Here is a 19,635-nt window from a genome sequence, read left to right as displayed (position 1 = left end):
GTGCATTTTGGGGCTAAAACCCCCCACGATTTTGGGGCTTAACCCCTGCATTGGGGCTTAACACCGCCCACAATTTTGGGGCTAAAACCCTGCAGTTTGGAGCTTAAACCCCCTTTGATTTTGGGGCCAAAACCCTGCATTTTGGGGCTTAAACCCCCCCCAATTTTGGGGCTAAACCCCTGCATTTTGAGGCTTTAACCCCCCACAATTTTGGGGCTAAACCCCTGCATTTTGGGGCCTAACCCCACCCACGCTTTTGGGGCTAAAACTGTGCATTTTGGGGCTTAACCCCCCCACAATTTTGGGGCTAAAACCCTGCATTTTGGGGCTTTAACCCCCCACAATTTTGGGGCTAAAACTGTGCATTTTGGGGCTTAAACACCTCAAGATATTGGGCCTAAAACCCTGTATTTTGGGGCTAAACCCCCCCACAATTTTGGGGCTAAACCCCTGCATTGGTGCTTAACACACCCACAATTTTGGGGCTAAAACCTTGCATTTTGGGGCTTAAACCCCCCACAATTTTGGGGCTAAACCCCTTTATTTTGGGGATTAAACCCCCTTTGATTTTGGGGCTAAAACCCTGCATTTTGGGGCTTTAACCCCCCACAATTTTGGGGGCTTAAACCCCCCACAATTTTGGGGGCTTAAACCCTGTATTTGGGGGCTAAACCCCCCCACAATTTTGGGGCTTAACCCCCCCATGATTTTGGGGCTAAACCCCCCTACAATTTTGGGGCTAAAACCTTGCAGTTTGGGGCTTAAACCCCACACACGATTTTGGGGCTAAACCCCTGCATTGGTGCTTAAAACACCCACAATTTTGGGGCTAAAACTGTGCATTTTGGGGCTAAAACCCCCGACATTTTTGGGGTAAAACCCTGCATTTTGGGGCTAAAACCCCCACACGATTTTGGGGCTTAAACCCTGCATTGGTGCTTAACACCCCCACAATTTTGGGGCTAAACCCCTGCAGTTTGGGGCTTAAACCCCCATAATTTGGGGCTAAACCCCTGCAGTTTGGGGCTTAAACCCCTCACAATTTTGGGGCTAAAACTCTGCATTTTGGGGCTTAAACCCCCCACAATTTGGGGGCTTGAACCCCCCCCCATCTTGGGGCTAAACCCCTGCATTTTGAAGCTTAAACCCCCATGATTTTGGGGCTAAAGCCCTGGATTTTGGGGCTTAAACCCTCCCCCAATGTTGAGACTTAAACCCTGCATCGGTGCTTAACCCCCCACAATTTTGGGGCTAAAACCCCACATTTTGAGGCTTAAACCCCCACAATTTTGGGGCTAAAACCCTGCATTTTGAGGCTTAAACCCCCCACAATTTTGGGGTTAAAACCCTGCATTTTGAGGCTTAAATGCCACATGATTTTGGGGCTAAACCCCTGCATTTTGAAGCTTAAGCCCCTATGATTTTGGGGCTAAAGTCCCACATTTTGGGGCTTAAACCCCAGATGATTTTGAGGCTTAACCCCCCCCGATTTTGGGGCCAAAACCCTGCATTTTGAAGCTTAAACCCTCAGCAATTTTGGGGCTAAAACGCTGCATTTTGGGGCTTAAATCCATCTTGGTTCCAGGACGAGTAACTGGCAGCAGCCGGTGCAGCGGGGGGGGGTCCACCGCCACCCCCCCCCCCCCGCCAGGGCTGCGACTTGCCCAAAACCCCGCTAATTAACCTTAAAAAAAAAGGGGCAATTTTCAGAAAAACCGGCATTTTCAGCAGGGAAAGCGGTGGCGGACACGGTAAAAATCCAAATTTCGTTTTCGATTCTCACGTTTTGAGGTCTTGAAGGATTATTTGGGTTTTTTTTGGAGGGCGGGGAGGTCTCTAAGGCTATTTTTGGGGTGAAATTCAGGGATTTTGGGTGTGTTTTGGCAGGGGCGGCACCCACCTCCTCGCAGCAGTGCCGGCTGACGGCCGCCCGGTAGCTCATCCGGGCCCAGAGCCGGTCGCGGCGGCGCAGGAACCGAGGGAAAAGGCGGCGCCAGCGGCGGCCCAGCGCCCAGGGGAAGATGCGGAACTTGTGCTCCTCCTCATCCTCCTCCATGTCGTTCGCCAGGTACCTGCGGGGGGGGGGAAACGAGGTGAATTTGAGGGATTTTGGGCAATTCGGCAGGTAGGGATAACGGGAAGTGGATGAGGCGGGGATAGGGCTTGGGTTTGGGGCTTAACCCCCTTTGGGGAGACTTAACGGCGTCGTTAGAGCCCTGCTTCGTTAGCGAGCGCTCTGAGGAGCGGCATTAGAGCCCCCCACGCCTCACTAACGGGCGGGCAGCATCATTAGAGCCCCCCCGCGCCTCGCTAACGGGCGGGCAGCGCCGTTAGAGCCCCCCCGCGCCCCGATAACGGGCGGGCAGCGCCGTTAGAGCCCCCCCCCGCGCCTCGCTAACGGGCGGGCAGCATCATTAGAGCCCCCCCGCGCCTCGCTAACGGGCGGGCAGCGCCGTTAGAGCCCCCCCGCGCCCCGCTAACGGGCGGGCAGCGCCGTTAGAGCCCCCCCCGCGCCTCGCTAACGGGCGGGCAGCGCCGTTAGAGCCCCCCCCGCGCCTCGCTAACGGGCGGGCAGCGCCGTTAGAGCCCCCCCCGCGCCTCGCTAACGGGCGGGCAGCGCCGTTAGAGCCCCCCCCGCGCCTCGCTAACGGGCGGGCAGCGCCGTTAGAGCCCCCCCGCGCCCTGCTAACGGGCGGGCAGCGCCGTTAGAGCCCCCCCGCGCCTCGCTAACGGGCGGGCAGCGCCGTTAGAGCCCCCCCGCGCCTCGCTAACGGGCGGGCAGCGCCGTTAGAGCCCCCCCGCGCCTCGCTAACGGGCGGGCAGCGCCGTTAGAGCCCCCCCCCGCGCCTCGCTAACGGGCGGGCAGCGCCGTTAGAGCCCCCCCCCGCGCCTCGCTAACGGGCGGGCAGCATCATTAGAGCCCCCCCGCGCCTCGCTAACGGGCGGGCAGCATCATTAGAGCCCCCCCCGCGCGCCCCGCTAACGGGCGGGCAGCGCCGTTAGAGCCCCCCCCGCGCCTCGCTAACGGGCGGGCAGCGCCGTTAGAGCCCCCCCCGCGCCCCGCTAACGAGGGGGTCTCGGGGTACCTACAGGGCGGTGAAGAGGTTGAGGCGGGTGTACTCGCTGGTGGGCAGGCCGGCGCGCTTGAAGTACGTCAGCGCCATTGCCAGCAGGTACTGGGAAAGGAGGACAAACACGGGGATTTTAGACCAAAAAATAGTTAAATTCAGGCAAAAAAAAGTAGGTTTGTTTATAAAAAATAATGAAATAGTGGGTTTGGAAGGACTGACCTTATCGGAAATCCTGCAGCAGGCGTCCATCGCCAGGAACTCCCGCACCACGTCGTCTTCTTGACGAGGAGAACAAGTTATGAAATAAAATTAATTTTTGGGGGGAAAAGCCTCCGGTTTGGGGGGTTTTATTAACGCGAGGGAGGCGCTTTCCCCTCTTTCGGCAGGATGGCTGCGGGGCGGCTGACGCTTACCCAGCAGGCTGAAGAAGGCGTCTCGCTCCTGGCGGCGCAGGTGGAGGCGGTTGGGGGGCTGGGGGGCGGCCCCCCAAGTCCGGGCGCTGCTGGGGGGGGGTCTCTCGCCGCCCAGGGGGGCGGGTGAGGGGGGGGGGCTTCATGGAGGTGGGGGGGGGCTGCCTGAGGGAGGGGGGATGGCCCAAAGGGCCCCCAAAAGCAGAGCGAGACTTTAATCCCCCCCCAAAAAGCTCCGAGTGCCCCCAAAAGTCTCAAGACCCCCCAAAAAAGAGCAACCCTTTAAGCCCCCCAAAAGTCCCAAACCCCCCAAAACAGACCAGCCACCCCATCCCCCCAAAAACGAGACCCCAAAGCCCCCCAAAATCAGACCAAGCCTCTGACCCCCCCAAAACCCCTAACCCCCCCAAAACAGACCAACCACCCCCCCAAAAAGAGACCAAAGACCCAAAGACCCCCAAAATCAGACCAAGCCTCTAAGCCCCCCAAAACCCCTAACCCCCCAAAAACCAACCAACCGCCCCCCCAAAAAAGAGACCAAAGACCCAAAGCCCCCCAAAATCAGACCAAGCCTTTAACCCCCCAAAACCCCTAAGCCCCCCCAAAACCAAACCTTTGACCTCCCAAAAGCCCCCCAAAAACAGACCCACCTTTAACACCCCAAAAAAGCCCAAAGCCCCCCCAAACCAGACCAGCGACTCCAATCTCCCCCCAAAAACATGGAGCAAAGACCCAAAGCCCCCCAAAATCAGACCAAGCCTCTGACCCCCCAAAAGCCCCCAGCCCCCCCAAACCAGACCAACCGCCCCCCAAAAAAGCAGAGACCGAAGACCCAAAGCCCCCCAAAATCAGACCAAGCCTCTAACCCCCCCAAAAGCCCTAAGCCCCCCAAAACCAGATCAACCGCCCCCAAAAAGAGACCAAAGACCCAAAGCCCCCCAAAATCAGACCAAGCCTCTGACCCCCCCAAAACCCCTAAGCCCCCCCAAAAACAGACCAACTGCCCCCAAAAACAGAGACCAAAGACCCAAAGCCCCCTAAAATCAGACCAAGCCTCTGACCCGCCCAAAAGCCCTAAGCCCCCCCAAAACCAGACCAACTGCCCCCAACCACAACAGAGACCAAAGACCCAAAGCCCCCCAAAATCAGACCAAGCCTTCAACCCACAAAAGCCCCCAGCCCCCCCAAAACCCAAACCAACCCTTTAACACCCCAAAAAAGCCCAAAGCCCCCGCAAACTTCAGCGATTCCAACACTCCAAGTTCCCCCAAGAACAAACCGACCATTCAAAAAAACCACAACCCCCCCCAAAATCCCAGATAAACCCCCCAAAACTGGCCAAGCACCCCAGACCTCCACTAAAAAGCTTCAAATCCCCCCCAAAAAACCCAGAAGAACCATTCCAACACCTCAAATCCCCCCAAAAAGCTCCAAATCCCCCCCAAACCGGACCCCTCATTCAAGCCAAACGGCACAAAAGCGAAACCCCCAGCAGCATCTCGCACCCCGACACAAAATGAAGTTTCTAAAGGGCGCATTTTACCCAAAACCTGCTTTTTTCCAGCAGTTTTGAGCATCGGGCGCTGCCGGTTTTACCCACGCCATCGTCCCCGATCGAGGCGGGGTCGTTAGCGAGCGATAACGAAGCAGGGCAGCCCCTCTGCACCCCAACTCGCTGCATCAAAACCCATTTTCAGGCTCTGGATCCCTTTTCAGCCACTTCCAAGCTCTTCAGACTGCAAAAACGTAGGTTTTTCGGTTTGTTTTTTTAAAAAAATCAGAATTAATTGTGGCTGAGAGGAATATGTAAATCAGCCGCTATGGGTTTTTCGTGGAATAACGAGGGCTTCGTCCCCGGGGAAGCCTCGGGTTGGGAGTAACCGCGTTGACCTGATTTTCTCCACCCATTTATATTTTAAGTAAGCGATTTTAGGGGAAAAAAATAGGTATTAAAACAAAAAAGAAAGCCTCACGTTTCGATAAACTCAGGTTTAACTCATTCTTATTCCCCTGTGCCACAGGAACGGCGCAGAAATTCCCTCCTCCAGCCCCAAACCGGAGTGAAATAAGACGCTGTCTGCTTTCCCAAAACCATAAAATTTTCTTTTTAACTTAAAATTTTCCTTAAATCAATATTTTCTAGGAAGGTTTAGAGGGCTGAGTGTTGCTTTCTGCTGCCAAAACACCACGCCGATCGCAAACACCCCACATTTAAAGCAGCATCTCGCACCTCAGATTCCTTGCTCCCCTCTATTTACCAATTTGGGGGGTTTTCCCCCCGATATTTCATTGGTTTTTGTAGCATTTAAAAGGGCAAAAATCAAGGCCACTTTTGGGCAAAATCAAGGCCACTTTTGGGCAAAATCAAGGCCACTTTAACCACAGGAGTGCCAATCTTTGAAGGATTTAAGCTATTTTTTTTTTATACCTGCTATAGGGGTCAGATGTAGAAAAGGGTAAAAAAACCCAATAAATAAAGCAATTTAGGGTTAGAATAGCTCTTGTCTCAGTCAAAGGGGTAACAAAGGCAACAGATTGACCCCCTCAAAAATAAAACCACATTTTTTGTCAATAAAAAGTCAAAAAACACCTTGGTTTTGCGGGTTTTATTACCGCTCCCCAGCACCCAACCTCAAACAAACCGGCACCACGGGGAGAAGGGACACGTCTTGCCCCACAACTGCTCAACCACCACCCTGAAAACTATCAAAAAAAAGGAATAAAATCATTTATTTCTCATTTCAGGGCACTTCAGTAGGATTACCATCACCCAGCCGGCAAGGCACAGCTTGCCACCTCCTTGGGATGGGAAGACATTGCAGTGGTTTCCTCAAAAACCACCATGAATTATTAAAAAAAAGAGCATTTTAACCCCTGTATTAGCAGCTCCTCCTGTTCAAAACATTTGTGCTCAGGAGCACCAAAACTTGGCTTCAGTGAGGTAAGAGGGGTATAATTCTCCTCTATTTCCGTCCTCAGAGGATTTTCCAAGCAAATAGAAAAACACTTAAAGGGCTGTGATTGCCTCCTCTCCTTTGATCCCAAGGTAGGATTAAAAGGACATAGTACATGGGGACAGCAGAGCCCTCAGAGCTTGAAATCCCCCCTCCGCGTTCCCCTAAAAACCCTCTTCCTCACCACAACGGATACGAGGCACCATGCCACACGGTTTCCTCACATATCAAGGAAAAAAAGAGAAAATAAAAGGATTTACAGGGCTGTTTTCACGTCACGGCACCAAAGATCAGTCTCTCCTCAGCGAACAGGGTTGAAGGGAGCAATTTTACCTCATGGCGTCCCCTTTTTCCCCTCAGAAATGGGGGAAAGCGGAGAAATCGCCTCAGGGAGCGGCAGCGGCGGCGACGACACCTCCCTGCCCCCAACCGCGTTTCCCGCCTTTTTCCCCCCTCACCTGAGCGAAGCGCGCGAAGAGGAGCGGTGCGTGCAAACTGACCCCGCCCCCCCCGCCGGGCGTCGTCTTCTATAGGCAGAGCGCCCGCGCCGCCAGCCAATCAGAAGGCGGAGAAGGAAGAGGCCACCGCCCACTCTTCCCCCTCCGCCGTCACCCGCCGCTGCCTGTCAAAGGCGGGAAGGCGGGACGTTGGGCGGTGCTAGCCAATCACAGGCGAGAAGCGGCGGAGGAGGCGTCGCTGATAGGCTGGGCTCTGTGAGGGGGGGAAGTGTGAAGGGTGGGGTGAGGTTGGCGGCGTGCGTTACCCGCCGCGAGGCAGCGTGAGGGATTTAGGGCTTTTTCTAAGGAAAATAAGGGCTTGAAAAGGGCTGTGAAGCACCTAGAAGGGGCGCAAACCCAGCGAGTGTGACGTGAGGTATGAAAATGAGGGGAAAAAAAGGCAAATCTAGGCCGAATTGGGGTGGCTGAGGGGGACGGGGGGGTTTACCGCCAGCCGTGAGGGGAGGGGGGCGAGGGCTGAGGCCGAGCGCAACTCATCGCTCCTCTGCCGCCCCTCCCCTAGCGACAGCCGCTGATTCGGCGCCCCCCCCCCGCCGCGGTTTCTTTTTTCTGATTGGCCGAGCGCCGCGGAGGCTGACCAATGAGAGCGAGACACGGGCCCCTTGGCGTTCCCGCCCACCCGGGCTCCGGCTGCGGCGGTGCAGCTCGGACCGTACCAAGTGCGGGCGGGGGGGGGGGGGAGAAAGCCGAGCGGGTTTAGGGGGGTTTGTGGGCCCCCCCACGCGTGGCGTGGGGGGGGAAGGGGACCCTCAGCATCTCTCCCGGGAGGAGCCGTTATGGGGGAGCGGCGTGGGGGGGGGAGCAGCGCGGAAGTGACCCCCCCCCTCGGTGGGTTCCCCCCTCTCTCCCGGGGCAGCGGGTGGTGCAGCCCGGGCGGAAGTGAGGTGTCGCGCGCTGAGGCGCTTCCGGTGGAGGAGCGGCCTGAGGCGGTGGCGGAGGGGGGGGGCGGCGGCGGCGGCTCGATCCGAGTGAGTGCGGGGGGGGGGGGGGGGGGGGGGGGGGGGGACGGGGGACACCGAGGACGACACCGGGGCCGGGGGGAGGGGGAGACCCCGGGGGGGCTTGGGGAGGAGCCGGAGGGGCAGGGGGGAGCCAGGGGGGTGTGGGGGGAGCGGTGACATGTTGGGCCTCTGGAGGAGTGGGGGGACGTGAGGGAATGGGGGGAGGGGGCAGCGGTAGGGGGGGGCAGTTGGAGGGCTGGGGGGGACATGGGGGGGTACCTGGGGGGCTCGGGAGGGACAAGGGGGGGTATCTGGGGGGAATGGAGGGACATGGGGGCACCTGGAGGTTTGGGGGGAGGGCATAGGGACATGGGGGGCAGCTGGGGGGGATATGGGGGGCATTTGGAGGGGGACGTAGGGGTATGGGGGGTACCTGGGGGGGGGGGGGCGTGGGGCCATGGGAGGCACCTGGGGGGGGATGTCGGGACATGGGGGGGCACCTGGAGGGCTGGGGGGGGGGCATGGGGGACACTTGGAGGGGGAGGTAGGGACATGGGGGGCAGCTGGGGGGCTTGGGGGGGGACATGGGGGGCACCTGGGGGGGGGAAGGTAGGGACATGGGGGGCACCTGGGGGGGACGTGGGGACACAGGGGGCACTTGGAGGGCTGGGAGGGGTGTAGGGATATGGCGGGCAGCTGGGGGGGGACAGGGACATGGGGAGCAGTGGGGGGGGCACCTGGAGGGCTGGGGGGGGGATATCAGGACATGGGGGGCACCTGGGTGGGGATGTCGGGACATGGGGAGCACCTGGGGGGCTGGGACACAGAGGTGGGGATGTGGGGGGGGGGACACACACGCAGGTTTGGGGCCTGCAGTGGGGCAGAGTCTGTGGGGTGGGGGTGGGGGTATGAGGAGGGGTGGGGGGGCACCGAGTGGGGTGTGGGGACTTGGGGGGAGCTGATTGTCAGCTGAGGGGGTGGGAGTGGGGAGGGGGACGCGGGGGGTCTGGCCCCCACCGCAGGGAGGGAGAGGGTGGGGACACGAGCAGGTGGGGAGCGATGGGGACGGGGACAAGGAGGTGGCGTCTGGGGACTTGGGAGCCGGTGACGCCGAGTATGTAGGACACGAGCTGGTGGCTCTGCTGGGAGCGTTTTTGGGGCAGAAAAGCTCCGTTTGAAGCCGTGCTTTTTTCATTACCCGCAGGAATCGTTAGCGGGTTAAAAATAAAAAATCAACTCTAGCGGCATCGTTAGTTTTAGGGTCTCATTTTCCTGTTGGGCTCCGAAACCACCCCAAAAAGGGCTTTGGCAGCGCCCTGAAGACGTGAGGGCGGCCGTTTAATCCCCAATTTTACGCTAAATAGTGGGTTTTTTTAATGAAAAATCCCTCTTTTTGGTGCGATTTGATGGGTTTGAATCTGGCAGGCCGAGCCGGGGAGATGCTCTACACGGCGGTGGTGATGGCGGGGAGCCTGGCGCTGACGACGGCAGTGGTGGCTCACGCCTATTACCTCAAGCACCAATTCTACCCCACCGTGGTTTATCTCACCAAATCCAGCCCCAGCATGGCCGTAAGTACCCAGTTAATTAATTAGCGGCGGGTAATTAACCCGTATGGCTGGGGAACGAGCCTCTTGGCTCGTGCAACACCTTCGTGGCTGAGCACCGCGGCTCACTTCTGCTTTTGGCGACCGAAATGGGTCGTTTTCTGTTGAACGGCGCTCACCGAAAACGCCGCGGACTCCCTAGGGAGAGCGAGCGCCTGCGCCGAGAGCCGCCGCTGCGCCCGTCGGCGCACGGGGAGGGTGGGAAACCGCCGCCGCCGCCTCCTCCTGCCTGCGCAGGAGCCCTCAGGCAGCCCCAAAACGGGGTTGGGGCCGAGCCGGTACCCGATCGCCGTCTCCTCCGTCCCCTGGGACCCAAATTCGCGGCACCAAACCCTCCCCTGCATCCGGTTGCGACCAAAACGGGTTTTGGCCGCGCCGCGGCTTTTTCCCCTCCATCGCCTCCTTCCTTTCCCCCGTTTTTTCCCCCGCAGGTTCTCTACATCCAAGCCTTCGTGTTGGTTTTTCTTCTGGGTAAATTTATGGGCAAGGTGTTTTTCGGGCAGCTGCGAGCAGCGGAGATGGAGGTGAGCGACGGTGGGGAACGGTTTAAATTCGGTGCCGGGGATGGGCAAATCTGTTGCCGGCGGCTGGAGGCGGCGTCGGTGCTGGTGGGGGGGTTAAAGCCCACAGGGACGTGCGGATACTGAGGGGTTTGGGGGGGATTTTGGACCCCGAGAGGCCTTGGGCACCGTTTTGGGGGGGCATTTTGAAAAGTGAGAGGTCTTTGGTGCCATTTTTGGGTGGATTTTGAACCCCAAGAGGCTTTGGGTGCCTTTTTGGGTGGATTTTGAACCCCGAGAGGCCTTGGGCACCATTTTGGGGTGGATTTTGGAACCCTGAGAGGCCTTCAACACCATTTTGGGGGGAATTTTGGACCCTGAGAGGCTTTGGGTGCCATTTGGGGGGGGGGGATGGGACCCCGAGAGGCCTTTGGTGCCTTTTGGGGGGTTTTAGGACCCTGAGAGACCTTGGGCACCATTTTGGGGGGATTTTGGACCCCAGTAGCATTTTGGTGCCATTTTTAGGGGAGATTTTGAACTCCGAGAGGCTTTTGGTGCCATTTTGGGGGGGGGATTTTGAATCCTGAGAGGTCTCGGGCACCGTTTTGGGGGAGATTTTGAAAACTGAGCAGTCGTTGGTGCCATTTTTGGGGTGGATTTTGAAACCCAAGAGGCCTTGGTTGCTGTTTTGGGGGGATTTGGGACCCCCGAGAGGACTTAGGCACCATTTTTGGGGGGATTTTGAACCCTGAGAGGCTTTTGGTGCCGTTTTGGGTGGGATTTTGGAACCCTGAGAGGCTTTTGGTGCCGTTTTGGGGGGATTTTGAACCCTGAGAGGCTTTTGGTGCCGTTTTGGGTGGGATTTTGGAACCCTGAGAGGCTTTTGGTGCCGTTTTGGGGGGATTTTGAACCCTGAGAGGCTTTTGGTGCCGTTTTGGGTGGGATTTTGGAACCCTGAGAGGCCTTTGGTGCCGTTTTGGGTGGATTTGAGCCTTGAGAGACCTTGGGCACCATTTTGGGGGGGATTTTGGACCCCGAGAGGCCTTGGGCACCATTTTGGGGGGGATTTTGGACCCCAAGAAGCCTTTGTTGCCATTTTGGGGGGGATTTTGAACCCTGAGAGGCCTTCGGTGCCGTTTTGGGTGGATTTGAACCCTGAGAGACCTTAGGCACCGTTTTGGGGGGGGATTTTGGACCCTGAGAGACCCTGGGCACCATTTGTGGGTGGATTTTGAACCCCGAGAGGCCCTGGGCACCATTTTTGGGTGGAATTTTGAACCCCGAGAGACCCTGGGCACCATTTTGGGGGGGATTTTGAACCCCGAGAGGCCCTGGGCACCATTTTTGGGGTGGATTTTGAACCCTGAGAGACCCTGGGCACTATTTTGGGGTGGAATTTTGAACCCCGAGAGACCCTGGGCACTATTTTGGGGTGGATTTTGAACCCCGAGAGACCCTGGGCACTATTTTAGGTTCCAAACGGGGAGGCGAAGGCTGGGGGGAAGCCGCCCCCGCCCCTCACCGCCTCCCCCTCTGCCGCAGCACCTGCTCGAGCGGTCGTGGTACGCCGTGACCGAGACCTGCCTGGCCTTCACCGTCTTCAGGGACGACTTCAGCCCCCGCTTCGTCGCCCTCTTCACCCTCCTCCTCTTCCTCAAGTGCTTCCACTGGTTGGCCGAAGACCGGGTGGACTTTGTGAGTGCCGGGCGGTGAGAAAACGGGCGTAAAAAAGCCTTTTTTGGGAAAAACCTCAACCTTTTTTCCCCCCCCTCTTTTGCAGATGGAAAGGAGCCCCAACATCTCCTGGCTCTTCCACTTCCGTATCGTCTGTGAGTATCTTGCTTTTCTCCACCCTGGGCCGGATCCTGCCCGGCCGCGGGCGCTTTGCCATTTGGCTCGTTGCCGGCAGCTGGTCAGGAAAGATAATTTTGGCAACGCGTTTGCATACGTCCGGGGAAGAACCTGCTGCAGCCGAGCGTGCGACCATCGGTGCTCGATAAAGCTTATCAGAGCAGCCTCGTTAACGAGGGAGCGTTAATGGGGCTGCAGAGGGAGCGGGATGGGGTTGCTGGGGGTTTAACGAGCTCTGGCTTTGCCGGGTGGGAAAAAAAACACGGCAAAATACAGTCTTCCGTCTGGGAAAGGGAATTTAGGGATGTAAAAATCGTCTTTTGAAGGAATTAGGGGTTTTTTGGTGAGACACGAGGACACGAGACGTGGCTCGAAGCAGAGGGGGCTTCAAACGAGGCAGCCTCGTTACCAGGATGCGTTAATTCAGCCCTTCGTTAGCGCAGAGCCCTTTAGCCCCGCCCCGGGACCAATGCTCCTCGAGGGTCCCGCTCTTCTGGCGGGCTACGTTTTGGGGTGTCACCCTTGGAGCGTTACCTTTTGGGGGTCTCCCCCCACCTCGAGGCTCGTTATCTCCTTTCCTCGTTATCCCCTCATCCCGATTTTCTTTTCCCCCGCCGCAGCCCTGATGTTCCTCCTGGGAATCCTGGATTTCCTCTTCGTTAACCACGCGTACCACAGCATCCTCACGCGAGGAGCCTCCGTCCAGCTCGTCTTCGGCTTCGAGGTAGGAGACGGCTTCCCCTTGGGGACGGACAAACCTCCGCGTCCGTCCCCGGGACGGACAAACGGCTCCTCGGCCGCGTCCTCACGCCCCACCGCGCTCTTCCTCCCCGCAGTACGCCATCCTCATGACCATGGTGCTCACCATCTTCATCAAGTACGTCCTGCACTCCATCGACCTGCAGAACGAGAACCCTTGGGACAGCAAAGCCGTCTACATGCTGTACACGGAGCTCTTCACGGGTACGTTGTCCTCTTCCCCCCTTTTTTTCTTCTCATCCCACCCAATTTTGGGGGTTGGGGGGAGCTTTCCCATCTGGGCGTGGCCCGATAAATCCCGACACATCGTTACGAAGCTCAATTAGCCGTCGATCAACGAAGATGTGAAGTCCGGGAGGAGTTGGCTGATGGAGCGCAGGGTCATGCCACTGTCCAGAGGGACCGTTTTCCAGCTGGAGAAATGGTCCAAGAACCTCACGAGGTTCAACGAAGGGATGGGCCGAGTCCAACCAGCCCCAGCACGAGCAGACGCTGGGCAATGGCTCAACTGGGGGTTCTGGTGGACGCCACGTTGAGCGCAAGCCAACAACCGAAGGCCAACGGTGTCCTGGGAGGGTTGTCAGCAGGTTGAGGGAGGTGGAACAGGGGTGGTGAGGCCACACCTGGAGACCTGAGTCCACTTCTGGGGCTCCCCAGTCCAAGAGAGACTGGGATGTACTGGAGAACGTCCAATGAAGGGCCACCAAGCCGATGAAGGGACTGGAGAGGCTGAGAGAGCTGGGACTGGTTGCTCAGAGCGGTGGTGGCATCTCTATCCTTGGAGATACTCAACAGCCATTGGGTCGCAGTCTTGGATGAGCAGCTCTTGGTGACCTCCTTGAGAAGATGGTTGCACCAGATGACCTCGGAGGTCCCGTTCCACCTCAACCAACCCATGATCGTCCAAGGACAAGGGACCGGATGACCTCGGAGGTCCCGTCCCACCTCAACCAACCCATGGTTGTCCAAGAACAATGGACCAGATGACCTCGGAGGTCCCGTCCCACCTCAACCAACCCATGATCGTCCGAGAAGACGGGACCAGATGACCTTGGAGGTCCCATCCCACCTCAACCAACCCATGGTTGTCCAAGAACAATGGACCAGATGACCTTGGAGGTCCCATCCCACCTCAACCAACCCATGGTTGTCCAAGAACAATGGACCAGATGACCTTGGAGGTCCCATCCCACCTCAACCAACCCATGATCGTCCAAGAACAAGGGACCAGATGACCTCGGAGGTCCCGTCCCACCTCAACCAACCCATGGTTGTCCAAGAACAATGGACCAGATGACCTCGGAGGTCCCGTCCCACCTCAACCAACCCATGATCATCCGAGAAGACGGGACCAGATGACCTTGGAGGTCCCATCCCACCTCAACCAACCCATGATCGTCCAAGAACAAGGGACCAGATGACCTTGGAGGTCCCGTTCCACCTCAACCAACCTACGGTCATCCAAGATGGGACCAGATGACCTTGGAGGTCCCGTCCCACCTCAACCAACCCATGGTTGTCTAAGAACAAGGGACCAGATGACCTTGGAGGTCCCGTTCCACCTCAACCAACCCACGATCGTCCAAGAACAAGACCCTGATCTTCTTGTTTCCTCCAGGCTTCATCAAAGTCCTCCTCTACATGGCCTTCATGACCATCATGATCAAAGTCCACACCTTCCCGCTCTTCGCCATCCGCCCCATGTACCTGGCGATGAGGTGAGTTGACTTGGCCGCGGCCTCCGATGCCGGCACGGCTGCCGGCACGCCGTCGGTTTCATCCCACCGGTTCCCTCTCTTCCAGGCAGTTTAAGAAAGCGGTGACGGACGCCATCATGTCCCGCCGGGCCATCCGCAACATGAACACGCTGTGAGTAACGCGGAGAACGTGGCTTCCGCCCCTTCCCGGCCGCTTTGAGCTCCGTTGGCGTCTCCTCGCTGGTTGATTTCGAGGTGGGATCCACCTCAAAAAAAACCAAATTTGAGGAAAACGCCTCATTTGCCACACGGGAAAGAGGTGGGGAGGACGCCGTAGGGTGACGGGGTCAAGCTCCTCCTGCCAAATACCTTAATTTCCTTAATTTAACCAAAAATCTGGTGGATAACGGCGAGGAGGAAGGGTCGGCCGGCAGCGGGGAGGACCCAGAAGCCCCGCTACCTTCCCATATCCCCCTTGAACCCCCCCAAAATGGCGGGAAGGGTTCTTTTCTCCCGGCGTTTTCCGCCTAATTCTCCTCCCCGCGCAGCTACCCCGACGCCACGCCGGAAGAGCTGCAGGCCATGGACAACGTCTGCATCATCTGCCGCGAGGAGATGGTGACGGGCGCCAAGCGTTTGCCTTGCAACCACATCTTCCACACCAGGTGGGCGAGGCGCACGCTCCCCGTCCCCTCGGTTTCGGCGGTTTCGGTGTTCTCGGTGAGGCGGTGGTGAAATAACAGCCGCCTTCGGTGGTGGTGGGGTGTTTCGGGAGGGTCTTTGTCCCCCGCCGTGGCGTTGCCGTGCGATTAACGGCGGCCGTCTCCTCCGCAGCTGCCTGCGGTCGTGGTTCCAGCGCCAGCAGACGTGTCCCACCTGCCGCATGGACGTTCTCCGCGCTTCCCTCCCGGCACAGCCGCCTCCCGAGCCGCCGGAGCAAGCCCCGCCGCCGCCCCAGACCCCCCAAGTCCCTCAGCCCCCCAACTGTGAGTCTCCTTTGCGCCCCGATACCACCCCTCTGCGGCGGGACGGGTGCCACCCACCGCCGGTTACCCGGCACCGCGCCGGTTGAGCTTTGCCGGGGCGGTTGTCCGCGGCGCTGGGGGAACAAACAGCCGGAGAAGAGGGTTGGGAGGTCAAGTCCCCACAGGCGGCAGCGCGAGCCGGTGGTATTTCCGCCTGTGACGGCGTGTGTTCAGGGAAACGTTGCCGGCACGGTTATGCGGCACCAAACTGGTGACGTGGCACGTTCCGGTTGGCTGCGGTGAAGGAAATCTGGGCGTTCGGGGCTCTCACCACCCTCTTCTCCCTCCGCAGTTCCCCAGGGAATCCTTCCCCCCTTCCCTCCCGGAATGTTTCCCTTCTGGCCGCCGGTTGGTCCCTTCCCACCGGTTCCCGGCGTTCAACCGCCCAACAGCGCCGAAAACGCCGCGCCGAGTTCCGGTGCCGCTTCGGGTGAGTTTTCTCCCGAAATCCGAGGGGTCGGCGCTGCCGAAATGGGGCTCCCTCCTCCCCTGCCACCCTCACGTCCCGTTTGTCGCCGCAGCCGCCAGACCCGGTGACGCCGCCAACGCCGGATCGGAAGCGGCGGCGGCAGGGACGGTGCCGGGTCTTCCTTTCCCGCCGCCGTGGATGGGAATGCCGTGGCCGCCCCTCTTCGGTAAGCGAGGGGTGGGGGAAGGATTTTGGGGTTCCCTCCCCGGGGCTCTCCCCTCATCCCTCTTCTCGCTGCAGGCTTCCCGCCGATGCCGGTGCCGCCGGCTGGCTTTGCCGGTTTGACGGAGGAAGAACTTCGAGCCATGGAGGGCCACGATCGGCAAAACCTGGAAGCGCGGTTACAGTGTCTCCAGAACATCCACACCCTCCTCGACGCCGCCATGGTGCAGATCAACCAATACCTGACGGTCCTGGCCACCATCGGGTAACGCTGCCGGGGAAAAAAAAATAAAAGGGGGCGATTTTGGGGCGGACAGGCGAGATTTGGTTACGGCAAAGCCGCGCCCTGCCTAAAAACTCCCCAAATTAACCCCAAATTTGATTTTATCGTTTCATGTTCTCCTCCCAGGTCGCCCCGGCCCGCCGCTCCCCGGCCCCCCTCCGCCCGTGAGACCCCCGCCGAGGAACCCGCCCCGCTCCGCTCGCCCGGCAGCCCTTCGGCACCCGCCGCCGCCGCCGGTGCGTGGGGAAGCTACGGGGTGGGGGGGAAACACCCCGGCAGAGACCCTCGGCACCGTCGTGGTGGGGGGAACGGGGCTCCCCGGGGGTCCCACTGCCCCCCAAACCCACCGCCGTACCCTTTTATAACCGCCTAATTATTATTTCTCCGTCACCGGCTAATTACCGCGGTCGTTAATTCCTCCGTTAATTAGCCCCGGGGTTTTAAAAGCCGAATCCCCGGTTAAGACGCCGCTGGGGAGCCCGTCTCCCGGCAAACCCCCAATCCCGAGCCTGGCTCGTGGTTAAAGCCGAGTTTACCGGTTTTACCGGACGCTAAACCGGTGCCTTTCCCCTTTACCAGATCCCGCCGCGCCGGCGGGCGCCGAAGGCTTCACCGCTGAGGAGGAAGAGGAGGACGAGGACGGCGGCGAAGGCTCATCCTCGCTGGACGAACCCGACACGGCGGAGCTCCGCCGCCGCCGGCTACAGAAACTGGCGTCGCCGCCGGCAGCCTCCCACTGACGCCCGTCGGTTGTGCCGCGGCCGTGCCGCGGACGCCATTTTGGGGTTGTCGACCCCTCGTCCTCGGTGTTTCCGGAATCTCGGACGCTGCAAACCGGACGGTGCCCCTTTTTCTGCCTTTTTTTCCCTCATTTTCCACCAAAATCCGCATCCGGAAGCAAAACCGGTTCCCGGCTACGCCCGTTGGCGCCCCTAAAACATCGCCGGCCCTTTTTTACGCGGCACCGTGGCAAACAGCCGCGTTCTTGACTTGGTTTTCCCCATTTTTCCCTGGTTTTGCCCCAATTCTCTCTACCTATCCGGTGAGCTGGGATCCGGTGCGCATTTCGGAGCCGGCGGTTGCGTGTTTTGGGGTAACCGCGCCCGTTTCGGGGCGGTAATTAACAACGGGCTTTGATCGCGGTGACGGCCGTCGAGCGAGTGCCGACGCCGCTTGAAATTACTCAAAATCGCCTGGTTTTAACCCAAAGTCTTCTCCCGGTTGCGGAGCGGGTCACCGGTGCCGTCACCGCTACCGAACCCCCCTCGAGCTGCGTCCGTTTTTTGTTGCCGCCGCTTTACCGGGGATTTTGGGGCGCCGCCGCCGGCTTTCACCTCCCCCCGCCTCGTTAGCAAACGAGCTCATTAACAGTATTAACGCACCCCCCCCCCCCCCGGGAAAGCCGCTTCCCGCACCGAAACACCCCCCGCCGGCGCAACCACGGCGCCGATGGGCAACTCAATAAACCCCCACATCCTCCGCCTGACCCCCGCCGAGCCCAAACCGGTGCCACAGCGCGCCCAAACTGGTTTGTACTGGTTTCGCTCTACCGACGGCGCCGTGTTTTTTGGTTTTTTTGGGTTTTTTTCGGTCACCTCCCGAGCGCCAAATTTTCGGTAGCGTTGCCGCGACTCTTCAGTGCCTCTTTGAACCGAAAAAGGGCTTCGAGGAGCCCAAATATCTCAGGGAAAAAAAAAAAAAAACAAAAACAAAAACAAAACCGCGTTCGGAGACGGCGGCAACCGGAGCGTTTTGGGGCGGAAAACGTCATTTTTTTGTTGTTTTGCACCAAAAAGCGGTGGCGGCGTGGGGCGACGGGGATTTTGGGGGGGCGGGGAGGAGCGGGAGCCGTTCTTTTCGGTAACGACGCTCATTTTTATTTTTTTTTTGGCTCTGCTTCCATTTTTGCACCGAACGTGAGGAATTTCGCGGCGCTGGGAGACGGCGAGGAGCCGCTTCGGGGAGCTGATTATTTTTTATTTTTTTTTTAACCCTTTTTGGGTTTTTTTTCACATTTTGAGCCAAAATCATGAATTTTTGTGGCCGGTTCTATTTCACGTGGGTAATTTTGGGGGGGGATTCCTCACAATTTCCTTCGTTTTGGGGTGAAAACCGCGGGGAGGGAACGACGACGCGCAGGCGACCGGACTGGGGCCCTTTGCCCCCAAAACCACTCCCTTTCACCCCAAAACCGTTTCCCTTTCGGGTGGCGTCAGCGGAATTATTTAATTTGTAAATAATGTATAAATTTTTATTAGCTTGATTGTAAATACAGCGGAATAAAGGTTGCAATAAAGCTCGGGGCGCTCTTCCCTCTGCCAAGATGGCGGTTGGCCGCTCTAGGCCTGCCGCCCTGTCTCTATGGTCGCTCAGTGACCCCCTATGGTTGTTCAACAGCCAGTTGACCGCTCTGGTCTGTCTTCCCCCGCCCTCCTCAGCGTCTCTATGGTTGTCACAGAGCCTCCAGGCCGCTCCGGCCTCTCTTCTCCGCCGCGTCTCTATGGCTTTGGAAGAGAAACCGGAAGTCGCTCTAGCCCGCTGCCGCGTCTCTATGGTGAACGCCGGCGGCTCTGTGGGGAACGCGTTGCCTCTATGGCTCCTCCCGCCCGCCAGGGGGCGCCGCCCCCGCCGCCGCCGCCGCTCTGTCCCGCCCGCCCGCCTCGTTGGTTGCTTCATCCGGGTCCCGGCGGGCGCGACGAGATGGCGGCGGAGGGACCGGAGGCTCCGGGCAGCCCGGGCCGCGGTGGGGCCGAGGGAGCGCTGGGGGACGGCGGGGACGGCGGCACCGGGGCCCCCGGTGAGCCCGGGGGCGGGGGGGGGCGGCGGGGGGGCGGGGGGCGGGGGGGGGGGGCGGGGGGCTGAGGTGAGGTGAGGCGGGGAGGGGGCTGTGGGGGCGGCTCTGGGGTTAATTGGGGGGGTTAATTGGGGGGTTAATTGCGGGGGGGAGGTGGGGAGGGAGCTGTGGGGCGGCTCTGGGGGGAGGTGGGGGGTTAATTGGGGGGGGAGGTGGGGAGGGGGCTGGGGGGCGGCTCTGGGGGGAGGTGGGGGTTAATTGGGGGGTTAATTGGGGGGCTGTGGGGCAGCTCTGGGGGGAGGTGGGATTTAGGGAAGGACTGGGGGTTAATTGGGGGGAACTGGGGTTAATTGGGAGGAACTGGGGTTAATTGGGGGGGAGGCTGTGGGGCAGGGGGCTGAGGGGGGGCTGTGGGGTGGCTCTGGGGGGAACTGGGGGTTAACTGGGGGGGAACTGGGGGTTAATTGGGGGGGAGGTGGGGCTGTGGGGCAGTTCTGGGGGGGAGCTGGGATTTAGGGGGGAACTGGGGGTTAATTGGGTGAACTGGGCGTTAATTGGGGGGAGGCTGTGGGGCAGGGGGCTGCGGGGGGGCTG

General features: G+C 59.3%; 2 protein-coding genes across 3 annotated transcripts; one reads left to right on the top strand and one right to left on the bottom strand.

Annotated features, from left to right (window-relative positions):
• Nucleotides 1-1,675: 1,675 nt before the first annotated feature.
• On the bottom strand, nucleotides 1,676-6,773 carry SPDYC (speedy/RINGO cell cycle regulator family member C; the record flags this gene model as incomplete). The annotated part of the gene is made up of 6 exons (XM_082334415.1): nucleotides 1,676-1,684; nucleotides 1,784-2,072; nucleotides 3,091-3,176; nucleotides 3,291-3,349; nucleotides 3,485-3,621; nucleotides 6,769-6,773. The coding sequence occupies 6 exons, from the start codon at nucleotides 6,771-6,773 to the stop codon at nucleotides 1,676-1,678; spliced, it is 585 nt and encodes a 194-aa protein (XP_082190541.1).
• A 419-nt stretch (nucleotides 6,774-7,192) lies between these two features.
• On the top strand, nucleotides 7,193-18,543 carry SYVN1 (synoviolin 1). Of its 2 annotated transcripts, none has more exons than XM_082334462.1 (16): nucleotides 7,193-7,308; nucleotides 9,320-9,465; nucleotides 9,933-10,025; nucleotides 11,544-11,696; nucleotides 11,782-11,830; nucleotides 12,473-12,576; nucleotides 12,689-12,815; nucleotides 14,230-14,329; nucleotides 14,415-14,480; nucleotides 14,857-14,973; nucleotides 15,143-15,294; nucleotides 15,626-15,763; nucleotides 15,855-15,968; nucleotides 16,043-16,229; nucleotides 16,374-16,483; nucleotides 16,827-18,543. In XM_082334462.1, the coding sequence occupies exons 2-16, from the start codon at nucleotides 9,334-9,336 to the stop codon at nucleotides 16,985-16,987; spliced, it is 1,803 nt and encodes a 600-aa protein (XP_082190588.1). In that variant the 5' UTR covers nucleotides 7,193-7,308; nucleotides 9,320-9,333; the 3' UTR covers nucleotides 16,988-18,543. The 2 variants fall into 2 exon arrangements, with proteins under 2 accessions (XP_082190588.1, XP_082190587.1); XM_082334461.1 differs by lacking the exon at nucleotides 7,193-7,308 and adding an exon at nucleotides 7,837-7,921.
• The last annotated feature ends 1,092 nt before the right edge of the window (nucleotides 18,544-19,635 follow it).

Source organism: Platalea leucorodia (assembly GCF_965183815.1).
Source record: "Platalea leucorodia genome assembly, chromosome: 34".
Lineage (NCBI taxonomy): Eukaryota > Metazoa > Chordata > Aves > Pelecaniformes > Threskiornithidae > Platalea > Platalea leucorodia.
The sequence above is the reverse complement of the archived record's forward strand: the minus strand, read 5'-3'. Positions and strand labels throughout refer to the sequence as shown.

Bases quoted from the DNA above. Each gene is read 5' to 3' on its own strand.
- SYVN1 (XM_082334462.1), top strand. From the start codon at position 9,334: ATGCTCTACACGGCGGTGGTGATGGCGGGGAGCCTGGCGCTGACGACG. The intron at 9,466-9,932 runs GTAAGTACCCAG...TTTCCCCCGCAG, and splicing joins AATCCAGCCCCAGCATGGCC to GTTCTCTACATCCAAGCCTT. The intron at 14,974-15,142 runs GTGGGCGAGGCG...TCTCCTCCGCAG, and splicing joins AACCACATCTTCCACACCAG to CTGCCTGCGGTCGTGGTTCC.